General features: G+C 45.2%; 1 protein-coding gene across 1 annotated transcript in view; it reads left to right on the forward strand.

Moving 5' to 3' along the window:
* Positions 1 to 26,202, forward strand: part of LOC143818238 (uncharacterized) — a 208,967-nt gene that overhangs the window by 169,644 nt on the left and 13,121 nt on the right. The window contains exons 8-9 of the mRNA XM_077299601.1: positions 21,937 to 22,031; positions 24,830 to 24,931. Of these exons, the coding sequence (XP_077155716.1) occupies positions 21,937 to 22,031; positions 24,830 to 24,931 (197 nt within the window). The remainder of the gene's footprint in view (positions 1 to 21,936; positions 22,032 to 24,829; positions 24,932 to 26,202) is intronic.

The raw sequence follows: 26,202 nt of genomic DNA on the forward strand, positions 1-26,202 counted from the left end.
AGGCATCCCTACTTAAAAAAAGGTAGCATCCGATCTACTCTTACCAGCGTCTTCCCTTCAGGCTAAAGACTCACTGGCTTTGCCATTTCCCCTCTTAAAACATTTGGTATGGCTGTGGGATCCCCTACATCTGGAGCCTTCACGCTTAATTTTGAATGATGATCCAAAACAACACTCTTTTTCATCGAATTGCCACCACACACATTTTCTTGTACCGGAAGAGGATGCTGCAGTACTGGCGACACCTCCAGAATGCCTAGGAAACTACTGCGATAACAATTTTGGGGCTGTTATTAGGTGCAACCATAAGCTAATATCCTTATGGTCTCAGCCCAAATTTGGTCGCACCACTTTTCTCTGCCTAAATTGTTCATCAGAACACAGCTGTGCTGTACTGGCATAAGTGTGGTAAGCATTCCCGATTAAAAGTCTAAATAGCAAACCATAGCCGAACAAATATTAGGTGCCTTCTTGCCTATCGCACTAGCCAATATGGTAAATGCTAGCAACCAGTTATATGTTCAAAGAATGAGGTGATAATGTCTCTGTCTTTGTTGCTCTCATCCTGCTTAACTCTTCCAAAATTAAATTTTTCCAGTGGTAATAGGGAAAAAAAATCTTAATATATACATCCTTCCAGATTTTCTCTCTCACTTGTTGCTTCAAATGAGCTTCCATTGGACCGTTAAAACAGACAAACTTCTCCCCTATCTCTGTTGTTTAAGCAAACCAAATCTACCATGCTGCTTGAAGTAGACACGAGAGTGACGGGGGCCTCCAAAGTAACACTTAAGGCCCCGTCTCACATAGCGAGATCGCTAGCGAGATCGCTGCTGAGTCACAAGTTTTGTGACGCAACAGCGACCTCAGTAGCGATCTCGCTATGTGTGACACGTACCAGCGACCAGGCCCCTGCTGTGAGATCGCTGGTCGTGTCGGAATGGCCTGGGCCGTTTTTTGGTCGTTGAGGTCCCGCTGACATCGCTGAATCGGTGTGTGTGACACCGATCCAGCGATGTCTTCACTGGTAACCAGGGTAAACATCGGGTTACTAAGCGCAGGGCCGCGCTTAGTAACCCGATGTTTACCCTGGTTACCAGCGTAAATGTAAAAAAAACCAAACAGTACATACTCACCATATGATGTCCGTCAGGTCCCTTGCCGTCTGCTTCCCACACTGACTGAGCGCCGCAAAGTGAAAGTGAAAGTACAGCACAGCGGTGACGTCACCGCTGCGCTCTGCTCTCACTGTACGGCGGCACTCAGTCAGAGCGGGAAGCAGACGGCAAGGGACCTGACGGACATCAGATGGTGAGTATGTACTGTTTGTTTTTTTTGGTAACCAGGGTAAACATCGGGTTACTAAGCGCGGCCCTGCGCTTAGTAACCCGATGTTTACCCTGGTTACCCGGGTGCTGCAGGGGGACTTCGGCATCGTTGAAGACGATTTCAACGATGCCGAAGTCGTTCCCCTGATCGTTGGTCGCTGGAGAGAGCTGTCTGTGTGACAGCTCCCCAGCGACCACACAGCGACTTACCAACGATCACGGCCAGGTCGTATCGCTGGTTGTGATCGTTGGTAAATCGCTATGTGTGACGGGGCCTTAACACTTGAAAGAGGTTGCGCTGAGATGGCAATTCCAGCTGTGGGAACACTACCTTGCAAAACACCGCTAGGAACTGCATCAGCCACTGCAGATAACTAAACCCTAACAATCCGAAACAATTCTGCAGCCATGTCCTGCAAATTCTCCTTACTACCATTGACCAAACTTGAACTTATCACATCACCACAACTAGCACTTACCCTTGAACGGACATCTGCAAGTCATAAGCATTGCACGCAAACCTTGTGTCTTAGCAGGGTGACTATGAGGGACCTCCAAAACAGCCATCACTTGTCCTCCATGTCGATCATTGCTCTGGTCCTCACTGCCCATTGACACCTGGCCCTCTTCTTTTGATGCAGACTCAGGCCCAGGGACATCGCCAGGAGAACTTGGTATAGTCAACCCACAGCCTGATCTGGTCATGCTGGTGTGAGTTGCTCGCCATCTGGGCAAAGCAGAAGGAACTTCAGCTGCACGTCTGCAGCTAGCGCTCCTGGAAACACCCTGCTGCTCCTTGACCCTGTTGTGCCATTCCCTAGCACCAATAGCACCATGGCTCCTGTCCTTTCTGCTGGTATGCTCCTGTCTTCTGCCTGACGCAAATCTTCTCCTGGCATCTCATGCTGTTGGACGCTGTGCAGGCAGCACTTCCCGGGTTCATGGCCAGCTCAGGTAATGATGCTAACTGCGTCATCACACCAACTCCATGCCGGAAGTGGAAGATCCACATCACTCACCTCCTCCCTGGTTCCAAGCTGGCGCTGTGGATTTCTTCGAGAGAGCTGCGCTGTTGGTGAAGACAGAGGCACCACTGGCGTCCCTGTAGTGTCTCTGCTGGGGCTCAGGATCCTGTGTCTTCAACAAGGAATCACATCAGGGCTGAGTCTCTCTGGAGGATGAAACCTCCTCGAGTGCTTTGAAGGTACCAGTTCTGCAGTCTCCTTGCTTACTCTTCTGGCCGTAGTCCACCTCTCCATCTGGCTCTGGAACCACTGCTGGCCACTTTGTCCTGCCAAATACCTCATCTCTTGAAGCAAGGCCTCCATTTTCACAGATGTAAGTCCACGATGTAAGTTTGTAGTTCAGGTGAAAATGTTAGTCCGATGTCCAGGTATAGAATGCCTGCCCCCTTCGTGACCATAACCCATGTACCCCCACATTAGTCCCTCCTACTAACCAATCCAAAAAGACCCTCAAACTACCTCACTCCTCATTCCCCTCCCCCCACATTTATCCAGACCAACCACTCCCCAAAAAATAACCCCTCATACACCAAACTGGGCCTAGCATCCCTCTGGAGTCATGGAACCATCCTCTAAACCTCGTGGGGGGCATGCAATCACGGCTATTCCTTTATGCAGAATTTGCAGGAAGGGATGACATATAAGCAAGGATTATTTGAAACCTAAAGGTTCATTTACACAACACAATTATGATGAAAATGCATTCCTAGGAATGATCATTTGACGATATACATGCAATCTAAAAAGGCTGCTGATTACCTGACAAATTAACAAAATGCTTGTTTGTATGGCAAAATGATCTTTTGATTGTTCTTTTCTTTTGTTTGGTTGTTCTTGGCATCATGCTATGTAAACAGGATCTGTGCTGTCAAGAACAATAACAGACTATTTGCGCAGAGCAAACAACCATGGTGTGAAAAAGTGTTTGCCCCCTTCCTGATTTCCTATTCTTCTTAAATGTTTCAGATCACCAAACAAATTTAAATATCAGACTAAGATATCACACAATGCAGTTTTTAAATACAGGTCTTTATTATTAAAGGAAAAAGACATTCAAACCTACAGGGCCCTGTGTGAAAAAGTGATTGCCCACTAATAACTGGTTGGGCCAGCCTCTTACCAGCAACAACTGCAATCAAGTGTTTGCGATAACTGGCCATAAATCTTTTTATTTTGCTCTGGAGCAATTTGGTCCCACGCTTCTTTGCAGAATTGTTGTAATTCAACCACATTGGATGGTTTCCGAGCATGAGCTGCCTTTTTAAGGACATGCCACAGCATCTCAATCGGATTAAGGTCAGGACTTTGATTAGGCAATTCCAAAGTCTTAATTTTGATTTTCTTACACCATTCAGATGTGGACTTGCTGGTGTGCTGGATCATTGTCCTGCTGCATAACCCAAGTGCCAGCTTGAGGTCATGAACAGATGGCCAGATATTCTCCTTCAGGATTTTTTGGTAGACAACAGAATTCATGGTTCCAGTTACCACAACATGTCTTCCAGATCCTGAAGCAGCAAAACAGCAACAGACCATCACACTATTACCACCATATTTTACTGTTGGTATCCATTTCTGAAATGCTGTGTTACTTTTACACCAGATGTAATGGGACATACACCTTCCAAAAACTTTAACTTTTCTCTCGTCAGTCGACAGCAGGGCCGGACTGGCCATCTGGCAATTCTGGCAAATGCCAGAAGGGCCTGAAGGGTTGTGGGCTGCCTTGTCTGCTACGTTAACAGAATCGGTGTTCTCAAGATACCCATACTGTTAAGAGTTGTGATGGAGCACAAAGTCGCTGACTCCATCACTTATCCCACCAGGCCACAGGTATCATTAGAAATATTGGTCTTGTAGTAAATCTTGCTTTCCTCCATCCATGGTAATATTAGTAATATATTCCATCAAGTGCTTGGGGACAGGGACAGCACGGGCCTGTGTGATTTCAAATGCCAGGGCTGAATTTCAGCCCCAGTCCGTACCTGGTCGACAGAGTATTCTCCCAAAAGTCTTGGGGATCATCAAGATGTTTTCTGGCAAAACTGAGATGACCCATCATGTTCTTATTCCTTAGTAGTGGTTTTTGTCTTGGAACTCTGCCTTGCAGGCCATTTTTACCCAGTCCCTTTCTTTTTTTTTTTTAACCATTGAAATTTTTATTGAGTAAAATTTTTTTTACAGTAACAACAGAATAAGAAATAGGGAAAAGGGGAGACAAGGGACGGAAATCACCACTGATATGATACAAAAGGCCAATATGCACAATATTCCCAAATGCAAAAGAATATAACAATGCAGAGAAGGATCAACATAAAACCTCTCAATTAACCGGTAAGATTAGGAAGAAGTGAAGCAGGGATTGATACAAAAGAGGATGAAATCCAAGGGTCCCACCATGTGAGAATTTTGTTCTTCTTAGAGAGACCATCTGCTGTGATCAACTCGTAGCTAAGGTGCAGATTAACCCTTGCAACTAATTCGTCTTTAAAGGGAACTGTAGAGGATTTCCAATATTTTGCAATGCAGTACCTCGCAGCGACAAGGATATTAGAGATTATGGGTTGGAGGGGACGGGGAAAATTCAAAAGTGATATACCCAGGATGGCGAGGGGGCCCGTTAAAACAAGAGGGAGCTGAGTAATCTCTATTAATATGGATTCAACTTGACACCAAAATGACCTAAGACACAGGCATTCCCACCATACGTGGGCTAGCGAACCAATGAGGTTGCAACCCTTCCAACACAGAGGAAAGGAGGAGAGGTGGAATTTAGCCAAGTTGGTTGGAGTAAAGTACCATTGGAGGTGGATTTTTTTAATTTGCTCTAAATGCCCAATACAAGAAGAAAATTTGGATGGGTGTGTCATAGCAAAGTCCCAGTCAGCCAGGGGAGCATCAAAAGAAAGGGCAGCCTCCCATGAGGACATGAAAGGGAGTTTGCAAACTAAATCATGTGATAGGAAGGCTTTGTAAATAATTGAAATGCCATGAGCAATCAACGTATTTGGTCTAAAAAATCTTTGGAATGGAGTCTTCTCTTCCGGGTGAAGGGCGGGCGGTCCAAATTGGGTGCAACGTTTCAGGAGGCTACAAATTTGGAAATATTGGAAGAAACATCCTCCAGGGAGAGAGTAGCGTGCAGTCAAATCCAAGAATGGAATCAGACCAACAGAGTTAAATAAGTCGCGTACTGTTGTGAAATTGGATTTTGGGCTCCCCCGGTGGCCACTGGTGGAATTGAACTGGTGTGCATCATCCTCTCTGTTCACCTGTTTCCATCAGGAGGTGGGAGTCGCTATTTAGCCTTGCTCCTCTGTCACTTCCATGCCGGTCAACATTGTAATCAGAAGCCTTTCTGTGCATGTTCCTGCTGCTAGACAACTCCCAGCTAAGTTGGACTTTAGTCCTTGTTTGTTTTTGCATTTTGTTCCAGTTCACAGCTGTAGTTTCGTTTCTGTGTCTGGAAAGCTCTTGTGATCTGAAATTGCCACTCTGATGTTATGAGTTAATACTAGAGTCTTAAAGTAATTTCAGGATGGCGTTTTGATAGGGTTTTCAGCTGACCATGAAAGTGCCCTTTCTGTCTTCCTGCTATCTAGTAAGCGGACCTCAATTTTGCTAAACCTATTTTCATACTACGTTTGTCATTTCATCTAAAATCACCGCCAATATTTGTGGGGGCCTCTGTCTGCCTTTCGGGGAAATTTCTCTAGAGGTGAGCCAGGACTATATTTTCCTCTGCCAGGATTAGTTAGTCCTCCGGCCGGCGCTGGGCGTCTAGGGATAAAACGCAGGCTACGCTACCCGGCTACTGTTAGTTGTGCGGCAGGTTTAGTTCATGGTCAGTTTAGTTTCCATCCTTCCAAGAGCTAGTTCTTATGTTTGCTGGGCTATGTTCTCTTGCCATTGAGAACCATAACAGTTTGACCGGCCCAAAAAGGGTTAAATTAATTGACAGAGAAAGGAGAGAAAAGAGAAGTCTGCTGAAGATTTTTTTTTTTTTTCCTCAGTTCTGAGTGTGCTTGTAATTGAATCTCTTGCAAGTCTGCCTATATTGCAGCCTTTCTCTCTCTCTCTCCTTCTAATCCTGGAATGGCTCTGTGTTCACCTGTTTAAAATGGATATTCAGAGTTTAGCTGCAGGTTTGAATAATCTCACCACGAAAGTTCAAAATTTACAAGATTTTGTTGTTCATGTTCCTATATCTGAACCTAGAATTCCTTTGCCTGAATTTTTCTCGGGGAATAGATCTTGCTTTCAAAATTTCAAAAATAATTGCAAGTTGTTTTTGTCCCTGAAATCTCGCTCTGCTGGAGATCCTGCTCAGCAGGTCAGGATTGTGATTTCCTTGCTCCGGGGCGACCCTCAGGATTGGGCTTTTGCATTGGCTCCAGGGGATCCTGCGTTGCTCAATGTGGATGCGTTTTTTCTGGCCTTGGGGTTGCTTTATGAGGAACCTCAGTTAGAACTTCAGGCGGAAAAGGCCTTGATGTCCCTATCTCAGGGGCAAGACGAAGCTGAAATATACTGCCAGAAATTCCGTAAATGGGCTGTGCTTACTCAGTGGAATGAGTGCGCCCTGGCGGCGAATTTCAGAGAGGGTCTCTCTGATGCCATTAAGGATGTTATGGTGGGGTTCCCTGTGCCTGCGGGTCTGAATGAGTCCATGACAATGGCTATCCAGATCGATAGGCGTCTGCGGGAGCGCAAACCTGTGCACCATTTGGCGGTGTCTACTGAGAAGACGCCAGAGAATATGCAATGTGATAGAATTCTGTCCAGAAGTGAACGGCAGAATTTTAGACGAAAAAATGGGTTGTGCTTCTATTGCGGTGATTCAACTCATGTTATATCAGCATGCTCTAAGCGTACTAAGAAGCTTGATAAGTCTGTTTCAATTGGCACTTTACAGTCTAAGTTTATTCTATCTGTGACCCTGATTTGTTCTTTATCATCTATTACCGCGGATGCCTATGTTGACTCTGGCGCCGCTTTGAGTCTTATGGATTGGTCCTTTGCCAAACGCTGTGGGTATGATTTGGAGCCTCTTGAAACTCCTATACCCCTGAAGGGGATTGACTCCACCCCATTGGCTAGCAATAAACCACAATACTGGACACAAGTAACTATGCGGATTAATCCGGATCACCAGGAGATTATTCGCTTTCTTGTGCTGTATAACCTACATGATGTGTTGGTGCTTGGATTGCCATGGCTGCAATCTCATAACCCAGTCCTTGACTGGAAAGCTATGTCTGTGTTAAGCTGGGGATGTAAGGGGACGCATGGGGACGTACCTGTGGTTTCCATTTCATCATCTATTCCCTCTGAGATTCCTGAATTCTTGACAGAATATCGTGACGTTTTTGAAGAACCTAAGCTTGGTTCATTACCTCCGCACCGGGAGTGCGATTGTGCCATAGATTTGATTCCGGGTAGTAAATACCCTAAGGGTCGTTTATTTAATCTGTCTGTGCCTGAACATGCTGCTATGCGAGAATATATAAAGGAGTCCTTGGAAAAGGGACATATTCGTCCTTCGTCATCTCCCTTAGGAGCCGGTTTTTTCTTTGTGGCTAAGAAAGATGGATCTTTGAGGCCGTGCATTGATTATCGGCTTTTGAATAAGATCACGGTTAAATATCAATATCCGTTGCCACTGCTGACTGATTTGTTTGCTCGCATAAAGGGGGCCAAGTGGTTCTCTAAGATAGATCTCCGTGGGGCGTATAATTTGGTGCGAATTAAGCAGGGGGATGAGTGGAAAACCGCATTTAATACGCCCGAGGGCCACTTTGAATATTTGGTGATGCCTTTTGGTCTTTCAAATGCCCCTTCAGTCTTTCAGTCCTTTATGCATGACATTTTCCGTGATTATTTGGATAAATTTATGATTGTGTATCTGGATGATATTTTGATTTTTTCGGATGACTGGGACTCTCATGTCCAGCAGGTCAGGAGGGTTTTTCAGGTTTTGCGGTCTAATTCCTTGTGTGTGAAGGGTTCTAAGTGCGTTTTTGGGGTTCAAAAGATTTCCTTTTTGGGATATATTTTTTCCCCCTCTTCCATCGAGATGGATCCTGTCAAGGTTCAGGCTATTTGTGATTGGACGCAACCCTCTTCTCTTAAGAGTCTTCAGAAATTTTTGGGCTTTGCTAACTTTTATCGTCGATTTATTGCTGGTTTTTCTGATGTTGTTAAACCATTGACTGATTTGACTAAGAAGGGTGCTGATGTTGCTGATTGGTCCCCTGCTGCTGTGGAGGCCTTTCGGGAGCTTAAGCGCCGCTTTTCTTCCGCCCCTGTGTTGCGTCAGCCTGATGTTGCTCTTCCTTTTCAGGTTGAGGTCGACGCTTCTGAAATCGGAGCTGGGGCGGTTTTGTCGCAGAGAAGTTCCGATTGCTCCGTGATGAGACCTTGTGCTTTTTTCTCACGTAAATTTTCGCCCGCCGAGCGGAATTATGATGTTGGGAATCGGGAGCTTTTGGCCATGAAGTGGGCTTTTGAGGAGTGGCGTCATTGGCTTGAGGGGGCAAGACATCAGGTGGTGGTATTGACTGACCACAAAAATCTAATTTATCTTGAGTCCGCCAGACGCCTGAATCCTAGACAGGCGCGCTGGTCGTTGTTTTTCTCTCGGTTTAATTTTGTGGTGTCCTACCTGCCGGGTTCTAAGAATGTTAAGGCGGATGCCCTTTCTAGGAGTTTTGAGCCTGACTCCCCTGGTAATTCTGAACCTACAGGTATCCTTAAGGATGGAGTGATATTGTCTGCCGTTTCTCCAGACCTGCGGCGGGCCTTGCAGGAGTTTCAGGCGGATAGACCTGATCGTTGCCCACCTGGTAGACTGTTTGTTCCTGATGATTGGACCAGTAAAGTCATTTCTGAGGTTCATTCTTCTGCGTTGGCAGGTCATCCTGGAATCTTTGGTACCAGGGATTTGGTGGCAAGGTCCTTCTGGTGGCCTTCCCTGTCTCGAGATGTGCGAGGCTTTGTGCAGTCTTGTGACGTTTGTGCTCGGGCCAAGCCTTGTTGTTCTCGGGCTAGTGGATTGTTGTTGCCCTTGCCTATCCCGAAGAGGCCCTGGACGCACATCTCGATGGATTTTATTTCGGATCTTCCTGTTTCTCAGAAGATGTCTGTCATCTGGGTGGTGTGTGATCGTTTCTCTAAGATGGTCCATTTGGTTCCCCTGCCTAAGTTGCCTTCTTCTTCCGAGTTGGTTCCTCTGTTTTTTCAAAATGTGGTCCGTTTGCATGGTATTCCGGAGAATATCGTTTCTGACAGAGGTACCCAATTCGTGTCTAGATTTTGGCGAGCATTCTGTGCTAGGATGGGCATAGATTTGTCTTTCTCGTCTGCTTTCCATCCTCAGACTAATGGCCAGACCGAGCGGACGAATCAGACCTTGGAGACATATTTGAGGTGTTTTGTGTCTGCAGATCAGGATGATTGGGTTGCTTTTTTGCCTTTAGCGGAGTTTGCCCTCAATAATCGGGCCAGCTCTGCCACCTTGGTATCTCCCTTTTTCTGTAATTCAGGGTTTCATCCTCGATTTTCTTCTGGTCAGGTGGAATCTTCGGATTGTCCTGGAGTGGATGCTGTGGTGGAGAGGTTGCATCAGATTTGGGGGCAGGTAGTGGACAATTTGAAGTTGTCCCAGGAGAAGACTCAGCTTTTTGCCAACCGCCGGCGTCGGGTTGGTCCTCGGCTTTGTGTTGGGGACTTGGTGTGGTTGTCTTCTCGTTTTGTCCCTATGAGGGTTTCTTCTCCCAAGTTTAAGCCTCGGTTCATCGGCCCGTACAAGATATTGGAGATTCTTAACCCTGTGTCCTTCCGTTTGGACCTCCCTGCATCTTTTTCTATTCATAATGTTTTTCATCGGTCATTATTGCGCAGGTATGAGGTACCGGTTGTGCCTTCCGTTGAGCCTCCTGCTCCGGTGTTGGTTGAGGGCGAGTTGGAGTACGTTGTGGAAAAAATCTTGGACTCCCGTGTTTCCAGACGGAAACTCCAGTATCTGGTCAAATGGAAGGGATACGGTCAGGAGGATAATTCTTGGGTGACTGCCTCGGATGTTCATGCCTCCGATTTGGTCCGTGCCTTTCATAGGGCTCATCCTGATCGCCCTGGTGGTTCTGGTGAGGGTTCGGTGCCCCCTCCTTGAGGGGGGGGTACTGTTGTGAAATTGGATTTTGGGCTCCCCCGGTGGCCACTGGTGGAATTGAACTGGTGTGCATCATCCTCTATGTTCACCTGTTTCCATCAGGAGGTGGGAGTCGCTATTTAGCCTTGCTCCTCTGTCACTTCCATGCCGGTCAACATTGTAATCAGAAGCCTTTCTGTGCATGTTCCTGCTGCTAGACAACTCCCAGCTAAGTTGGACTTTAGTCCTTGTTTGTTTTTGCATTTTGTTCCAGTTCACAGCTGTAGTTTCGTTTCTGTGTCTGGAAAGCTCTTGTGATCTGAAATTGCCACTCTGATGTTATGAGTTAATACTAGAGTCTTAAAGTAATTTCAGGATGGCGTTTTGATAGGGTTTTCAGCTGACCATGAAAGTGCCCTTTCTGTCTTCCTGCTATCTAGTAAGCGGACCTCAATTTTGCTAAACCTATTTTCATACTACGTTTGTCATTTCATCTAAAATCACCGCCAATATTTGTGGGGGCCTCTGTCTGCCTTTCGGGGAAATTTCTCTAGAGGTGAGCCAGGACTATATTTTCCTCTGCCAGGATTAGTTAGTCCTCCGGCCGGCGCTGGGCGTCTAGGGATAAAACGCAGGCTACGCTACCCGGCTACTGTTAGTTGTGCGGCAGGTTTAGTTCATGGTCAGTTTAGTTTCCATCCTTCCAAGAGCTAGTTCTTATGTTTGCTGGGCTATGTTCTCTTGCCATTGAGAACCATAACAGCGTACCCAGAGAATCCCACATCTCCCCCAGGCAGAGAGAGACAAACCATCAACCGCAGATTCCAAAGCTTGAAGGGACACAAAATGGGTTAAGAAAGAGAGAAGAGTAGGGCATAATTCTGACCAAATTTTGATGCCAGAGCGTATTGTATGAAGAAAGGGGCCATGTGGGGCAGACCGGAGCAAACATAATTCCAACAGTACTTTGAGAGATTGTCCAGGAGCAAAGTTAGACTCTATATTAAACCACATAAGCGACGAACCACCTTCCCACCAGATTTTGAGAGGTTCTAGAAGAGCAGCTTTATAATAGGCTTGGACTCTAGGAGCCCCAAGACCTCCTTTGGAGTATGGGAGTGACATTAATGATCGTTTGATTCTATGGGGTTTGCCATTCCAAATAAAACGATCGATCAGTGATTGAAATGCTGATATATATCTAGATGGGATGGAGAGAGGGAGACATCTGAAAAGATAAATGAGCTTAGGAAGGATTAGCATTTTACTGGTTTGAATTCTGGCCATCCAGGACAAGCGGGAGTTAGAGAATTGGTCTAGATCTTTTTTGATATCAGAAAGAGTTGCGTCACAGTTAATGCGGACAATGTTTTTGGTATGAGATATTTGAATACCTAAGTAGGTAAAGCCAAGAGGGGACCAGAAGAAAGGGAATTTAGATTGAATATGCCGCTGGAGGGAGGATGGAAGGAATAGAGGGAAAATTGTAGATTTAGATAAATTTAATTTGTAGTATGAGGCTTCAGCAAATTGCGCAAGAATTTCGGAGACAGCATTAAGGGAGTCAAAAGGAGCTAAACAAGTTAAGACTACATCATCGGCGTATAGACCGATTTTATGTTCATGATCACCCACCCTTATCCCCCTTATGTTAGGGCACTGTCTTACAGTAGCAGCAAGAGGCTCCATAATGAGCGCAAAGATGATGGGGGAGAGAGGGCAGCCTTGGCGGGTACCATTGGAAATGGGGAAAACACTGGATCTGAAACCGCCGGAACGGACAGATGTACAGGGATTGGAATAAAGGGCCATAATAGCTTTGGTAATTTGGCCAGAGAGACCGAATCTTTGAAGAGTAAGGTCAATATACCCCCAGTGCACTCTGTCAAACGCTTTCTCTGCGTCAAGGGACAGAAATACACTGGGAAGGGTCCCTCTCTCCACCACATCCAGTAAATCAATTAAGCGTCTTGTGCCGTCTCTGGTCTGTCTACCAGGAACAAACCCAACCTGGTCTGGGTGTACAAGTGAGGGGAGTATTGTCATTAGCCTATTGGCCCAAAGTTTAGCATAAATTTTGACATCGCAGTTTAAAAGAGCAATGGGGCGAAAGTTCCCTGGGGAGCTCATAGGCTTCCCCGGTTTGGGAAGGGTTGCTATAGAGGCTTCTAGGCCTTCCTTTTTAATACTGCCTGTAGAGAGCAAATGATTAAAGAGGCGTAAGATGTAGGGGGACATGATAGGGAGGAATTGAGAATAATAAGAAAAAGAAAAACCATCCGGACCAGGGGCCGAACGTTTTTTAGCCTCTTTAATAATTTGGGTTATTTCAGATGTCTCAATCGGTGCATTAAGAAAGGATAGTTGTTCTGAAGTAACTGAAGGTAGATTTGCCTTATCTAGGAAGGAGGCTATGGAGAGTTGGGACGGTTGAGGAGTATTGGCATCTAAGTTAAGGTTATATAGAGAGGAGTAGTATGACGCAAACTCTTCCGCTATGTGAATTGGATTGTAAATGCGAGAGCCGTCAGGTCTCAGAAGGTAGTGAATTTTGGACTGGGCCTCCCTTTTTTTGACACGCCTGGCCAGCAATGCACCCGCTCAATCCCCCATGGAGTAGAATTTGGCATTGGATTTCCTGAGAGCATTTTCTGTTTTATGGAGAAGCAATTGGCGGAGATGAAGGCGAGCTTCTGAGAGTGCTGAGAGCAATTGCGGAGATGGTAGTAGTTTATGTTGAGCCTCAAGTTGGGCTATCGCACCCAAAGCCGTATGGAGATTCTTGTTATATTTCCGCTTAGCTAAAGCAGCCAATTTGATAAAGTGGCCACGAATCACCGCCTTATGAGCAAACCAGAGGGAGTCATCACATATCTCCTCAGTATCGTTCATGGAGAAAAATTCCTTTAAAGAGGCCTCTATCATTTGGGAATTTGATTGGTCCTTTAGAAGGAATTCGTTAAGCCGCCAATGTGAGGGAGGTCTAATTGCAAGAGGATCCTTTAGGGAGATCGAGACAGGTGCATGGTCAGACCAAGTAATATTACCTATCTCTGCGGAAACACAGTGAGGGAGGGCCACATCATCCACCAGTATATAGTCAATTCTGCTATAAGAACTTCGCCTGGATGACCAGAATGTGTAATCCCGCTCATTACAGTGGAAGTATCTCCAGATATCATGAAGGTTGAATGTGTTAATAAGTTGGGCTGCTTCACCTCTGGACACAGAAGAGGCCGAGCAGTCCAGGGCCTTAGAAACCGGAATGTTAAAATCACCTGCAATCAGTTTATAACCATGTTGGAAACTGCTCAACGTTTGGAAAAAGGAGTTTAAAAACTTGATTTGGCCAAAGTTTGGGGCATAAATGGAGGCAATAGTATAAGGGGTATTATTAATTAGGCATAGCACTATGAGGAATCTACCCAAAGGGTCTGCCACAGAGTTAACTAATTGAAAAGAAATCGCTTTGTTAACAAAGATGGCGACTCCAGCTTTTTTAGAGTTGGCATTGGCAAAAAATTGGTGAGGGTATAGGCCTGAATGCATTCTAAAGTTATCTCGTTCTAACAAATGAGCCTCTTGAATGCAAATGATATCATGATGCATTTTAGAGAGTTGACGCCAAACCAGAGACCTCTTCCCGGGCGAGTTGAGGCCATTAACATTAATAGAAAAAAGTGAGATACTCATTATTAATAATAAGAAGAATGCAAGTGTGAACATTCAACCAGAAACATTGCAATATCTTATGGCGACAATGGTGGACCAACATGAGATACCAGCAAGTGAAATGGTGCGGGGGAGGGGGAGAGGAAAGGAGGGAAGAGAGAAGGGTATGAACAGACAAACAACAAAAAACCATAACCTGAGAGTCCATTCAGGTGTTACCCGAATCCAGAGGCGAAACAGAGAAACAATTCACCTATGGGGCAATATGCTGAGGGGGGTCCTACAGGGGACCGAGCTCAGCAGAAAAAAAAAAATAAAAAAAAAGGTTTGCGTGGGAATAGAGAAAAATAATAATCTAAAAAAGAAAGAGAAGTAAAAAAAAGGAGGATTCCAGCCAGGAACCAGTAAAGTTGTGACTTCAGGCAACCTTCCAGTCCGGAGAAATCCGGCGTCTTCCAGATTTAGATCCACCAGGACCAGGAGAAGCAGTTGTTGAGGGCAAAGAGCCGGGAGGAGTCAACCCCCATTGAGACAAGGTCTTTGCTGCTTGTGAGGGGGTTAGGCAGGTGGTGACTGAACCATCTTTGCGGATGCAGAGCTTAGTAGGGAAGCCCCAGCGGTATAGGATCCCTTTCTCTCTTAGTATTGTGGTATATTTCAAAAAAGCCCTGCGTTGGGCCAGAGTGCCGGCTGATAAGTCAGGGAAGACAGAGACTTTAGCAAAGCGTTCAGGTAGTGTTGGTTTACTTCTTAGTGTTTGCAGAAACTCCTCCTTCATGATGAAAAAGTGTATACGTGCCAACACATCTCTGGGGACAGTTGAGCCCAATCCTGAAGGCTTGGGGATCCGGTGAATACGATCAATAATAACTCCCTTTTTAGTTGCGTTAGGGAGAACAGCAAGTATGAAGTCTTGTAAGAAGGGTCTTAAGTCTTCTGAGCCCACTGTTTCTTCAATGCCTCTGATCTTAACGTTATTTCTTCTAGATCTGTCCTCCAGGTCCAGAGTTTTGGAGAGGGTTTTATTAGCAAGAGAACTTAGGTTTTCATGTGCATCCCACAAATCATTATGTGAGGCCACAAGTTCTGCCATCTTTTGTTCTAGGTGGTCTGTGCGGCTCCCCAGCTCCTCCACCTCTCCTTTAAGGTCCGCCATCATAGCGCGCATATCTTCCTGAAGGGAGGTGCGTAGTTCTCCCAACATGACCTTCATCATAGGCGCTGTAATCGGGGCGTCGGTGAGGTCTGTTGCAGCTGCGCTCGAGGTGGATGATTGAGAACCTCGGCGCGCTGAGCGGGACAGCCTGGGTGAAAGCGGCGCCATCTTGGATGTCTGGCGCGGCTGGGGAGAGGCCGCAAAGAAATCACCGATGCGCCTAGTGGAATCCCTGGGGCCGGTTTTCGTTTTCCCCATGTACTCACCGGTAAGTGAGGTACTGGTGCGAGATGGTACAGGACCGGAAGGGCCACGAGTATGTCGCTATGAGCCGCTTATATATTCCTGGCAGCAGAGCTCCCGCGTTATGCGACCTGCTTCATTAGCGGTCAGGCCACGCCCCCTCACCCAGTCCCTTTCTTATGGTGGAGTCATGAACAATGACCTTAACTGAGGCAAGTGACGCCTGCAGTTCTTTGGATGTTGTTGTGTGGTCTTTTGTGACCTGTTGGATGACTTGTTGCTGCACTGTTGGGGTAAATTTGGTCTGCCAGCAACTACTGTGAAGGTTCAGCACTGTTCCATGTTTTCGCCATTTGTGGATAATGGCTCTCACTGTGGTTCGTTGGAGTCTCAAAGCTATAGAAATGGCTTTATAACCTTTTCCAGACTCATAGATCTCAATTACTTTGTTTCTCATTTGTTCCAGAATTACTTTGGATCTCGGTGTGATGTCTAGCTTTTGAGGACCTTTTGGTCTACTTCATTTTGTCAACAAGATCTTATTTAAGTGATTTCTTGATTGAGAATAAGTGTGGCAATATTCAGGCCTGGGTGTGACTGGTTTATCACATCTTTGGGAAACAAAGTTCAAATTGCCCACAGTTAATTTATATTTTAAGGGGGGGGGGGGCAATCAGTTTTTCACACAGGGCCCTATAGGTTTAGATTTCTTTTTCCCTTAATAATAAAGACCTTCACTTATAAACTGCATTTTGTGTTTACTTTTGTTATCTAATATTTAAATTTGGTGATCTGAAACATTTTAAGTGGACAAACATGCAAAACAATAGGATGTCAGGAGGAGGGCAAGTGCTTTTTCACACCACTGTATATCAGATTATTCAGTGTGCATCTGAAGTGGGATCAAGCTGTGAACACAGGCTATTAAATGACCGCCGACCAGCAAACATGTTTGTCAGTGGTTGTTTAACGCTGCACAGTGTAAATGGACCTTTAGAGACTGTCAAGTAGTCCATACCTTAGGGTACCGTCACACATTGAAATTTCCATCGCTACGACGTTACGATTCGTGACGTTCTAGCGATATCGTTACGATATCGCAGTGTCTGACACGCAGCAGCGATCAGGGATCCTGCTGAGAATCGTACGTCGTAGCAGATCGTATGGAACTTTCTTTCGTCGCTTGATCACCCGCTGACATCGCTGGATCGTTGTGTGTGACAGCGATCCAGCGATGTCTTCGCTTGTAACCAGGGTAAACATCGGGTAACTAAGCGCAGGGCCGCGCTTAGTAACCCGATGTTTACCCTGGTTACCAGCGTAAACGTAAAAAAACAAACAGTACATACTCACCCGTCGGTGTCCTTCAGGTCCCTTGCCGTCTGCTTCCTGCTCTGAGTGCCGGCCGGAAAGTGAGAGCAGATCACAGCGGTGCCTGCGCTTAGTTACCCGATGTTTGCCCTGGTTACCCGGGGACTTCGGCATCGCTCCAGCGCCGTGATTGCAACGTGTGACCGCAGTCTATGACGCTGGAGCGATATTCATACGATCGCTGCGACGTCACGGATCGTGCCTTCGCAGCGATGAAAATTTCAATGTGTGACGGTACCCTTAGGTTGTGTATGCCTATAAAATGTTTGTCTGTTACAATACCAAGCACATTTAACAGCTCCCTCGCAATCCTACATTGGTAAGTGATTCACATATAAACAGATAATATGCTAATAAATACACATTGTTCAGTATAATTATTTGTATATCAATTCTTTAGTGATGCCTACAGAACCAGACCTACTGAATATATTGATAACTAAAACCCAGAACTTGCCCCAAATGTTCCAGATTTACTGAAATGGTTTAGAATTGTGTCCATAGCTGCAAAAAATATATTTATTTTAGGAGTATATAGAAATGTTTTAATAGAGAAACTTCTCACATCATCCTTGGCATCTTTGGTCAACGTGGACAAGATTAATTGCAACTAACCATCAAAAGCTTAGAATAGAAACTAGTATTTATATCATCAGATGCCCTTACAGTTTATTTTAAATTTTATTTTATTATTCCTAAATCTCTATTTAATGTTATAAGCTAATATTTCTAATATAATTTAATTAAAAAGTCCCTATTGTTCCATCACTATTCTATCCAACTGCTTAATATTTTTTTAGGCTTCCTGTGTGATGACACTTAATTTTAGATTCCCAGTGCATGCTCAAAAGAGTCGTCATTAGTTGGCAGAGACTACTGTCACTCCCGCATCCCCTACCCACACCCCGAAATAAAGCCTCATTAGTGACATCAGTTGTCAATTCCAATGGATGCTTAGTAGGATCATGCCACTGTGCAATGTTCATCTCAGTGCAGTGAAAATGTGCTCTCTCGCCAGCTTAGATGAGAAGTGATGAACCGGCACTAAAACAGCACGTTGTAAGGAGAGAAAAAGCGAGCAGAGACCAACGCCGCCCCCGCAAGTGACCTTCTTTATCATATTATGCTTGGTGAAAATTTGGTGTGGTTAAGTGTTTCAGTGCACCAACCCAACTCTGTGATTTCCTGTATCTCTGCTCCTGTCTTCATTGATTGACAACACTGGCTTTGCAGGAAGCAGCATTGTTCCCATTGAAATTTTGCGCATGCGCTGAGTGTGTAAGATGGGCACCTGCACAAGATGTAACAAAGAGAGAAGACTGGATAAAAGATTTTTCTGAGCCTGCACAAAATTTCAAGGAAATCAAAGAAAAGGGAACATGAATCACCTTCTCTTCCTCCTGCATACAGGGGAAGGACAAATTTGGCCACAGCATCTAAGGGGATAAACTGCAGAGATCAGTGTTCTCAGAGTTTAAAGAAGCACTCCCACTAACATTATTATTCTTTAAATGAATGTAACCTAGTGTGAGTGTATTAGTATACTCACCTACCACTGCTCTCTCTGGAATCCAGCGCCATTCTCCTTCGCTTCTCAGTGATGTCACAACAAATGAGACCTGCCAACTCACTCTATGCTCTATGCATGAGCCGGAAGTCACTGTTATAATGAAAGCCTATGGAGCCTTGTTCGGATACTCCACAAACTTACTTTATAAAAGTCACTTTTGGATCACGCAGAGCACAGTTGTAAAGCAGGTGATCAGATGCAACACGCAGAGGGACACGAGGAGCAGTCAGTTAGCTATTTATTTCCTCAGATATGGCAGGAAATTGCAGTAATTATGAAAACAGTTAACAAGGTGAAACTGATTAATGAAAAGTAGGTTGTACACTATAGGGCATATAATGAGTCTTAAAGTTCACTTTAAACATTAGAGAAGCTTCTTGAGGATTATGCTTATGTCCCTCAAACCAGGGTAAAATACCCGTTCCTGTGAGAGCTACTGTGCAGCCTACTCCCGTAGTGATTTCTTCTGCTAGGCCGCAAGTCATCCTGACAAAGTCTACCAAAGCACATTGGGCATCCTATGCTTCAATTGACCCCTTCCCTGTCCGCTGCCCCAGCCCATGCCAACCTCTGTATCGTACGTCAGTGCTCGAAGTGATGGCCCAATTTACTCATGTCTCCTGTTCACCACAGCAAGCATCCCCTGCTTGGAGGAGTCTCCTTAGAGATCTTCAGAGCTTGGCCGACGTCGGGTGTCTTCCAGGTCTGAGTGAAAGAGGACTGGGCTCTGGCTCTTGACTGGCGTCGTCTGGGCTCTGGGTCTTGACTGGTGCAGGTCTGGGTTTCGGCCCTTGACTGGCATGGTCGGGACTCTGGGTCTTGACCGGCGCACATCGGGAAATCGGGTCTTGAACAGCGTAGTCAGGACTCTAGGTGTGACCTTTTGCAACTGGACAACAGCCTGCTGCTGCACGTTTCCTGCTGAGGCCTGTCAGTCTGGTGGCAGCATCTGCACCTATGCACGTCTGGACCACTCTCTCCTTTGACACCATGGTGGGAGATTCAAATCCCACGCAGCACCGGCTGATCCAATGAGCGGTGCTGTGCGGGATTTAAATCCCCCGCCAAAGTCGTGCGGCACCGCTCATTGGCTAGCGCCGCTGAACTCCCGATGGAATAGCTGTGCCATTTTTGTCACAGCTTCCGGCCGCGGTGTATTGTGGGATAGCGACACAATCGCCGGAAGTTGTGACAGAGCCGATTGGCAATTACAGTATACACTCACCGGCCACTTTATTAGGTACACCATGCTAGTAACGGGTTGGACCCCCTTTTGCCTTCAGAACTGCCTCAATTCTTCGTGGCATAGATTCAACAAGGTGCTGGAAGCATTCCTCAGAGATTTTGGTCCATATTGACATGATGGCATCACACAGTTGCCGCAGATTTGTCGGCTGCACATCCCAAAGATGCTCCATACAAGGCAGGATGGATCCATGCTTTCATGTTGTTTACGCCAAATTCTGACCCTACCATCCGAATGTCGCAGCAGAAATCGAGACTCATCAGACCAAGCAACGTTTTTCCAATCTTCTACTGTCCAATTTCGATGAGCTTGTACAAATTGTAGCCTCAGTTTCCTGTTCTTAGCTGAAAGGAGTGGTACCCGGTGTGGTCTTCTGCTGCTGTAGCCCATCTGCCTCAAAGTTCGACGCACTGTGCGTTCAGAGATGCTCTTAGGCCTACCTTGGTTGTAACGGGTGGTGATTTGAGTCACTGTTGCCTTTCTATCAGCTCGAACCAGTCTGCCCATTCTCCTCTGACCTCTGGCATCAACAAGGCATTTCCGCCCACAGAACTGCCGCTCACTGGATTTTTTTTCTTTTTCGGACCATTCTCTGTAAACCCTAGAGATGGTTGTGCGTGAAAATCCCAGTATATCAGCAGTTTCTGAAATACTCAGACCAGCCCTTCTGGCACCAACAACCATGCCACGTTCAAAGGCACTCAAATCACCTTTCTTCCCCATACTGATGCTCGGTTTGAACTGCAGGAGATTGTCTTGACCATGTCTACATGCCTAAATGCACTGAGTTGCCGCCATGTGATTGGCTGATTAGAAATTAAGTGTTAACAAGAAGTTGGACAGGTGTACCTAATAAAGTGGCCGGTGAGTGTATATTAGATGGATTATAGGCGGACAGGTGAGGATTACTTTGATTTTTATTTTTATGTTAATAAATGGGAAAAAGAGGGGATTTGAGTAGTATTTTGTTCAGTTAAAGGACTTTTTTCTGTTTGTCTTTTTTTCTTTTCACTACAGGGTTAGTAATGGGGGTGTCTGAAAGATACCTCTCCATTACTAATCTCTGGGCTTGATGTCAGTAGACATACACCAGCTGACATCAAACCAAAACCATTACTCCTCTTGCCATCGCACCAGGGTAAGTGGGAAGAGCCGAGGCTAAGCACCAAAATTGGCGAATCTAATTGATGCGCCATTTCTGGGGCAGCCGAGGGCTGATGTTATTAGTCTGAGGGCCCCCTTCCCAGCCTATTAATATTAGCCTGGTCTGTTTAGCCTTTGCTGGTTATCTATAGGGGGGACCCTACTTTTTTTTGTGGGGTCCCCCGTTTTAATATCCAGTAAAGGCTATGCAGACAGCTGTGAGCTAATATTAATAGCCTGGGAAGCTTCATAGCAATTGGCCCCTTCCCAGAAAAATAACACCAGCCTCCAGCTGTTTGCTTTACTTTAGCTGATTAGTAAAAAATAAGGAAGATCCCCACTATTTTTGTACAGTAAGGTACTGCATGCACTGCATTAATTATCTCACTGACATATTTCTCACTGTGCATAGGCACCAGCTTGTGAATACTCTCATCAGCGTTTGCGTGCTCTCACTGCTATCAGCAAGACTAGACATACGCTGATGAGAGTAGTAGCCATCAGCTAATGCGTGACCGTCAGTAACCTTTTCACTGCCGGTCACAGCTGCTGGCTCAAATGCTGTCATCTATGTGACAGTGTGGGAACCACAGCACTGTGGCGGTACCGTCAGTAAGGTTACCTCCGATCAAAGCCGGTGTTTTCCGCACTGTCATATAGATGACAGTGTGGGAACCGCCAGATGTTCGGGCCACCATTCATTTGAATGGGGTCCGGGATCAAATTCGGATACCTTTCTGGTACTTGAACTGAACTTTTTTTTTACAAACTTCGGCCGAAATCGATGGACCTGAACATCCATGGGTCCTCCCATGCCTACTAGTGACTTCTCTTCATATGCTGAGAACTATATTTTACTATTAAATTCACTGCGAGGTAGGTTCTGCAGACACTGCCCCTTATATTTCAGGGCTGGTATGTTTCAGAAAAACACTGGCTCCATCAGGGGGATCAGGACACTAAAATAGAGATGAACTTATTGTAAATAGTTACATTTTTCACATTACTCATTATTAATCTTATTGCGCCCTAGAAAACAGTACAGCTCCAAGTACACAGGTGATGATGACTACAGCCACTTCTACCACGACCAAGGCTACCACTACTACAACAACAATTGTATACAGTGTAAGTATTAAGAGTTATTAACATTAAGAAAGTATTCTCTTTCCTTTTGACTTTGCAAAATAAATATCATCCTGCCATCAAAGTTCTAGTTCTAGTACCTGTTATTAAAGGTGTTGTCTCAACTACTTAAATGGTTAAAATTACAAAGTGCTTGTAGAAACAAGAAAGGAGGAAAGAAGAAAAGAACAACCCTTTAACTTCTACCTGACAATACGCTATATTTTGTGGGTACTTCCTGTCAATGGACGTACCAGTACATTATGGAGATTATGCATGCACAGGAGATATGCCCGCAGAATCTCGGCCAGAAGCTCGGCTTAACTGATAGCTGAGCTCCTCCTGTAACAGCCAAGGCTGGTGGCAGCACCATCTTGGATGTTTAACCCTCAAAATGCTGCAATCAATAGCAATTGTGCCATTTAGAGTGTTATGAGAAGGATTGGGCTCCCTCTCTCACCACATTGGCACCCCATCAAAGCGACTGGTTGTCATGGCAGCCGGAGTCTTGGTCTGCAAAGCACAGTGACCTATTAGTCTCTACTATAAGCAGGGTCTAAAAAGTTTTTGTCATTGTCAAAATGACAGCCATAGTGCATTTCCATGCATGTATATTGAAATGCATTAGTGTGGCGATCAGATAAAAAAATTAATCCAGAATTGAACCAGAAGGGAACTGAAGGTAACTGGATACAGTCACTGTAAAAAATGTTTGTGCTTGTTTTCACTCTCACCCCTATAATCCTTCACTTTCTGCTAACTCCCCTAATCCCTACATCTAGTAAGGAACTGTTCAACTCTTCTTCAATCCTCCCCATCCATCTCACCTCCTCCTCAGAACTGTTCCTCAACATATAATCCTCTGTCTCCAAACACAGACAGCCCCCTCAAGCCCTCTCCTGCTCCCACCTGCTAAGACTTTCTCTACTTCTCCTCACTACCGATGATATTGCTCCAAATCCTGGTCCTCCTCACCACATTCCCACAGTCATTTCTACCTCCCATCCACACTCTGTCACCACTTTCTGTAACCTCTCTAACCTTATACCCATTTGCCCAACCCTTGCTTCTCCAGTCCCACTAACAGGAGCTCTATGTAATACTCGCTCTGTCTGCAATAAAATTTCCTACATCAATGATCTTTTCATTATTCACAAACTTTGCTTCCTCGCCATCACCGAAACCTGACTCACCCCCACTGACACAGCCTCTCCTGCTGCACTCTCGTATGGTGGACTCCGCCTTTCCCACACCCTCCGCCCCAGCAGCAAGCATGGTGGAGGAGTCGGTTTTCTCCTGTCGGATAACTGCTCCTTCACCCACATCCCACTACCACCCTCTGTTACCCTCTCTTCCTTTGAGGTGCACTCTGTGTGCAGCATCGATTCCCCCTCCAACATCCAAATGGCTGTCATTTACCGCCCGCCAGGGCCAGCCCCCACTTTTTTCATCCACTTCACCACCTGGCTACTTCATTTCCTTTCTGCTGACATCTCCACTATTATCATGGGTGACTTCAACATCCCATTGACACTTACCTCTCAGCTGCCACTAAACTTCTATCTCTCACTTCCTCCTTCGGCCTCAATCAATAATCTTCTGCAGCCACTCACAAAGATGGCCACACATTGGACCTCATCTTCACCTGCCTCTGCTCTCTATCTAACCTCTCTAACTCACCTCTACCTCTTTCTGACCACAACCTATTTAAATTTTCTTCCCTCTCCACTCCTTGTCCACAATCCCCACTCCACAAACTCGCACACCCTCGCAGAGATCTTAAACACCTCAATCTCCACTCACTGTCTGAATCCCTCCTCCCTCTTACAGACATAAGTTCCCTACATAATGCGGATGCCGCTGCCGCTCTATATAACACCACAATAGCTTTAGCTCTGAAATCGGTTGTCCCTCTCACACATACCAAAGCTCACAAAATCAACAGACAGCCCTGGCACACCAGCCTGACCAAAGAACTGAGACTGGCTACAAGGGTTGCTGAGAGGAGATGGAAAAGATCCCACTCCAACGAGCACTTCACCACATTCAAACAGTCCCACACTACTTTCAAGGCCACACTCATTGCAGCAAAACAAACCTACTTCTCATGTCTCACATCCTCCCTGTTTCACAACCCTAAACAGTTATTCAACATTTTCAATTCTCTCCTCCGTCCCCCAGCACCCCCTCCCTCTCTACTCATCTCAGCTGAAGACATTGCCTCATTTTCAAGCAGAAGATTGATAACATCAGAGACAGTTTTGGTCGACAACCTCCAGAGCCCTTCCTCTTAACTGCTCAGCCCTCCTCCTCCAAAACCAACTTCTCCACCATTACAGAAGATTGACTCTCCACTCTACTCTCAAGATCACATCTCTCCACCTGGGCATTGACCCGATCCCATCCGACTTCATCCCAAACCTCACCACAGTCTTCATCTCAAACCTAATCCATCTCTTCAATCTATCTAGAAGCACCATTCCAGCACTGAGAAAAAAAATCAAAAACGCTGGAGTGGTGCTTTAATAGTACGACTCTTTCATCACCCTTTATCATATAAAGCCGGAGTCTGTCTGGAGAGGAGTATGGAGTATCTGGGGTGCCTCTTATTCCAAAACTGTAATTCAGCAGGCTAATAATAGCTCTGGCCCTGCTTCTACATCAATTAGTGAACCCACCATGTGTCTTCTTCTCCTCAGCCCCCAACTTTTGCATACATACTATATCAATTTTCATATATACAATATGTGCAATGTCTATGTCCTTTTTGTGATAATATGAAGTCTTGTATTGTCCTTTAGGATAAGAAATGTCGATCATTTAAGTGTGATGGGACGGACTGCTATAAAACCCAGACTGCAGCCCAGACAAAGCAATGTCAAGTTGGAATAAATCATTGTGAGGTAATTTATGCATCACATATTCTAGAATCTTTGTTTTAAACACATACTGTATATCGCATCAGGCACAATAGAAAAAAATGGCAATTTTAAATTTAAAATGCTTTAAATGTCCCACCTAGATGACCAGTCTATGCAGAATAATTTCTTAATCTGTTCATATATTAGATAGAGATCTATTTTTATGACCAGAAAGAGGATAAAACCATTTTCAATGGCCACAGTAAGTTATTTAGTTGGCCTTCAAATATTACCTAATTGGACTTAAAATCTATATATATAAAGCTGAGTGTGTATGTATCAAGCCACGCCCCTCTCCACTGCTGCTGCAGTATGAGGCTGTGTATAGAGAAGAGTGAGGCGCTGCTGGTGGAAGCTGTGTATAAGGCCACATTCATACATTCAGTATTTGGTCAGTATTTTACCTCAGTATATATAAGCTAAAACCGCGAGTGGGAGAAAAATAAAGAAGTGGTGACGTGTTTTTAATATACTTTTCCTCTGATTGTTTTACTCCAAGTTTTAGCTTACAAATACTGAGGTAAAAATACTGACCAAATAACATGTGAACAAGGTCTAAAGGAGAAAAGTGTGGTGCTGCAGAAGAAGAAGTAGGCTGTGCATACAATACGCTTTATTGCAATTAGTGCAATTTCTCTCAGGATCAAGTGTTTCCAATTGTATATGGAAGAGGAGTGTGAGGTGCTGCCAGAGGAGGCGACTATAAAGGAGAAAAGCTGTGCTTTATGTGCAATATAATCGTTATAATTTGTTATAACTAACCACACTTAGTTACTATGCCTGGGCAACGCCGGGCTCTTCAGCTAGTATAGAATAATAATGAAAGTTGCACGTTTTTAACAATATAATTGCCAGAGTTGGGGGTTTAGGAACCTCCATGTTCTCTTTGTTTTCAGTAAAGCTTCCTCCTCATGTCCACACAAGACCAGTGAAGCTTGGGTTGACTGTTCGGCTACGTTCAGTAGCTCAGTATCCATGTCAGCCTTCTTTTCTGGTTAAATCAGGTTTAAAGTTAATCATATCAGCAGGATCTCACCCCCCAAACTATTTACATGTGTATGTAGCCTGTTGTGAATTTGGATTCTGGGCTCCCCCGGTGGCCGCTTGTGGAATTGGACTTGTCATCCTCTTTCCTGTTTCACCTGATTCCATCAGTAGTGGGTGTCGCTATTTAAGCTCATTTCTCTGGTGGTTTCTTGCCGGTCAACAATGTTATCTGATGCCTCTCAGTGCTTGTTCCTGCTTCTAGACTA

The sequence above is a fragment of the Ranitomeya variabilis genome, chromosome 3 (genome assembly GCF_051348905.1).
Source record: "Ranitomeya variabilis isolate aRanVar5 chromosome 3, aRanVar5.hap1, whole genome shotgun sequence".
In the NCBI taxonomy this organism is placed as follows: domain Eukaryota; kingdom Metazoa; phylum Chordata; class Amphibia; order Anura; family Dendrobatidae; genus Ranitomeya; species Ranitomeya variabilis.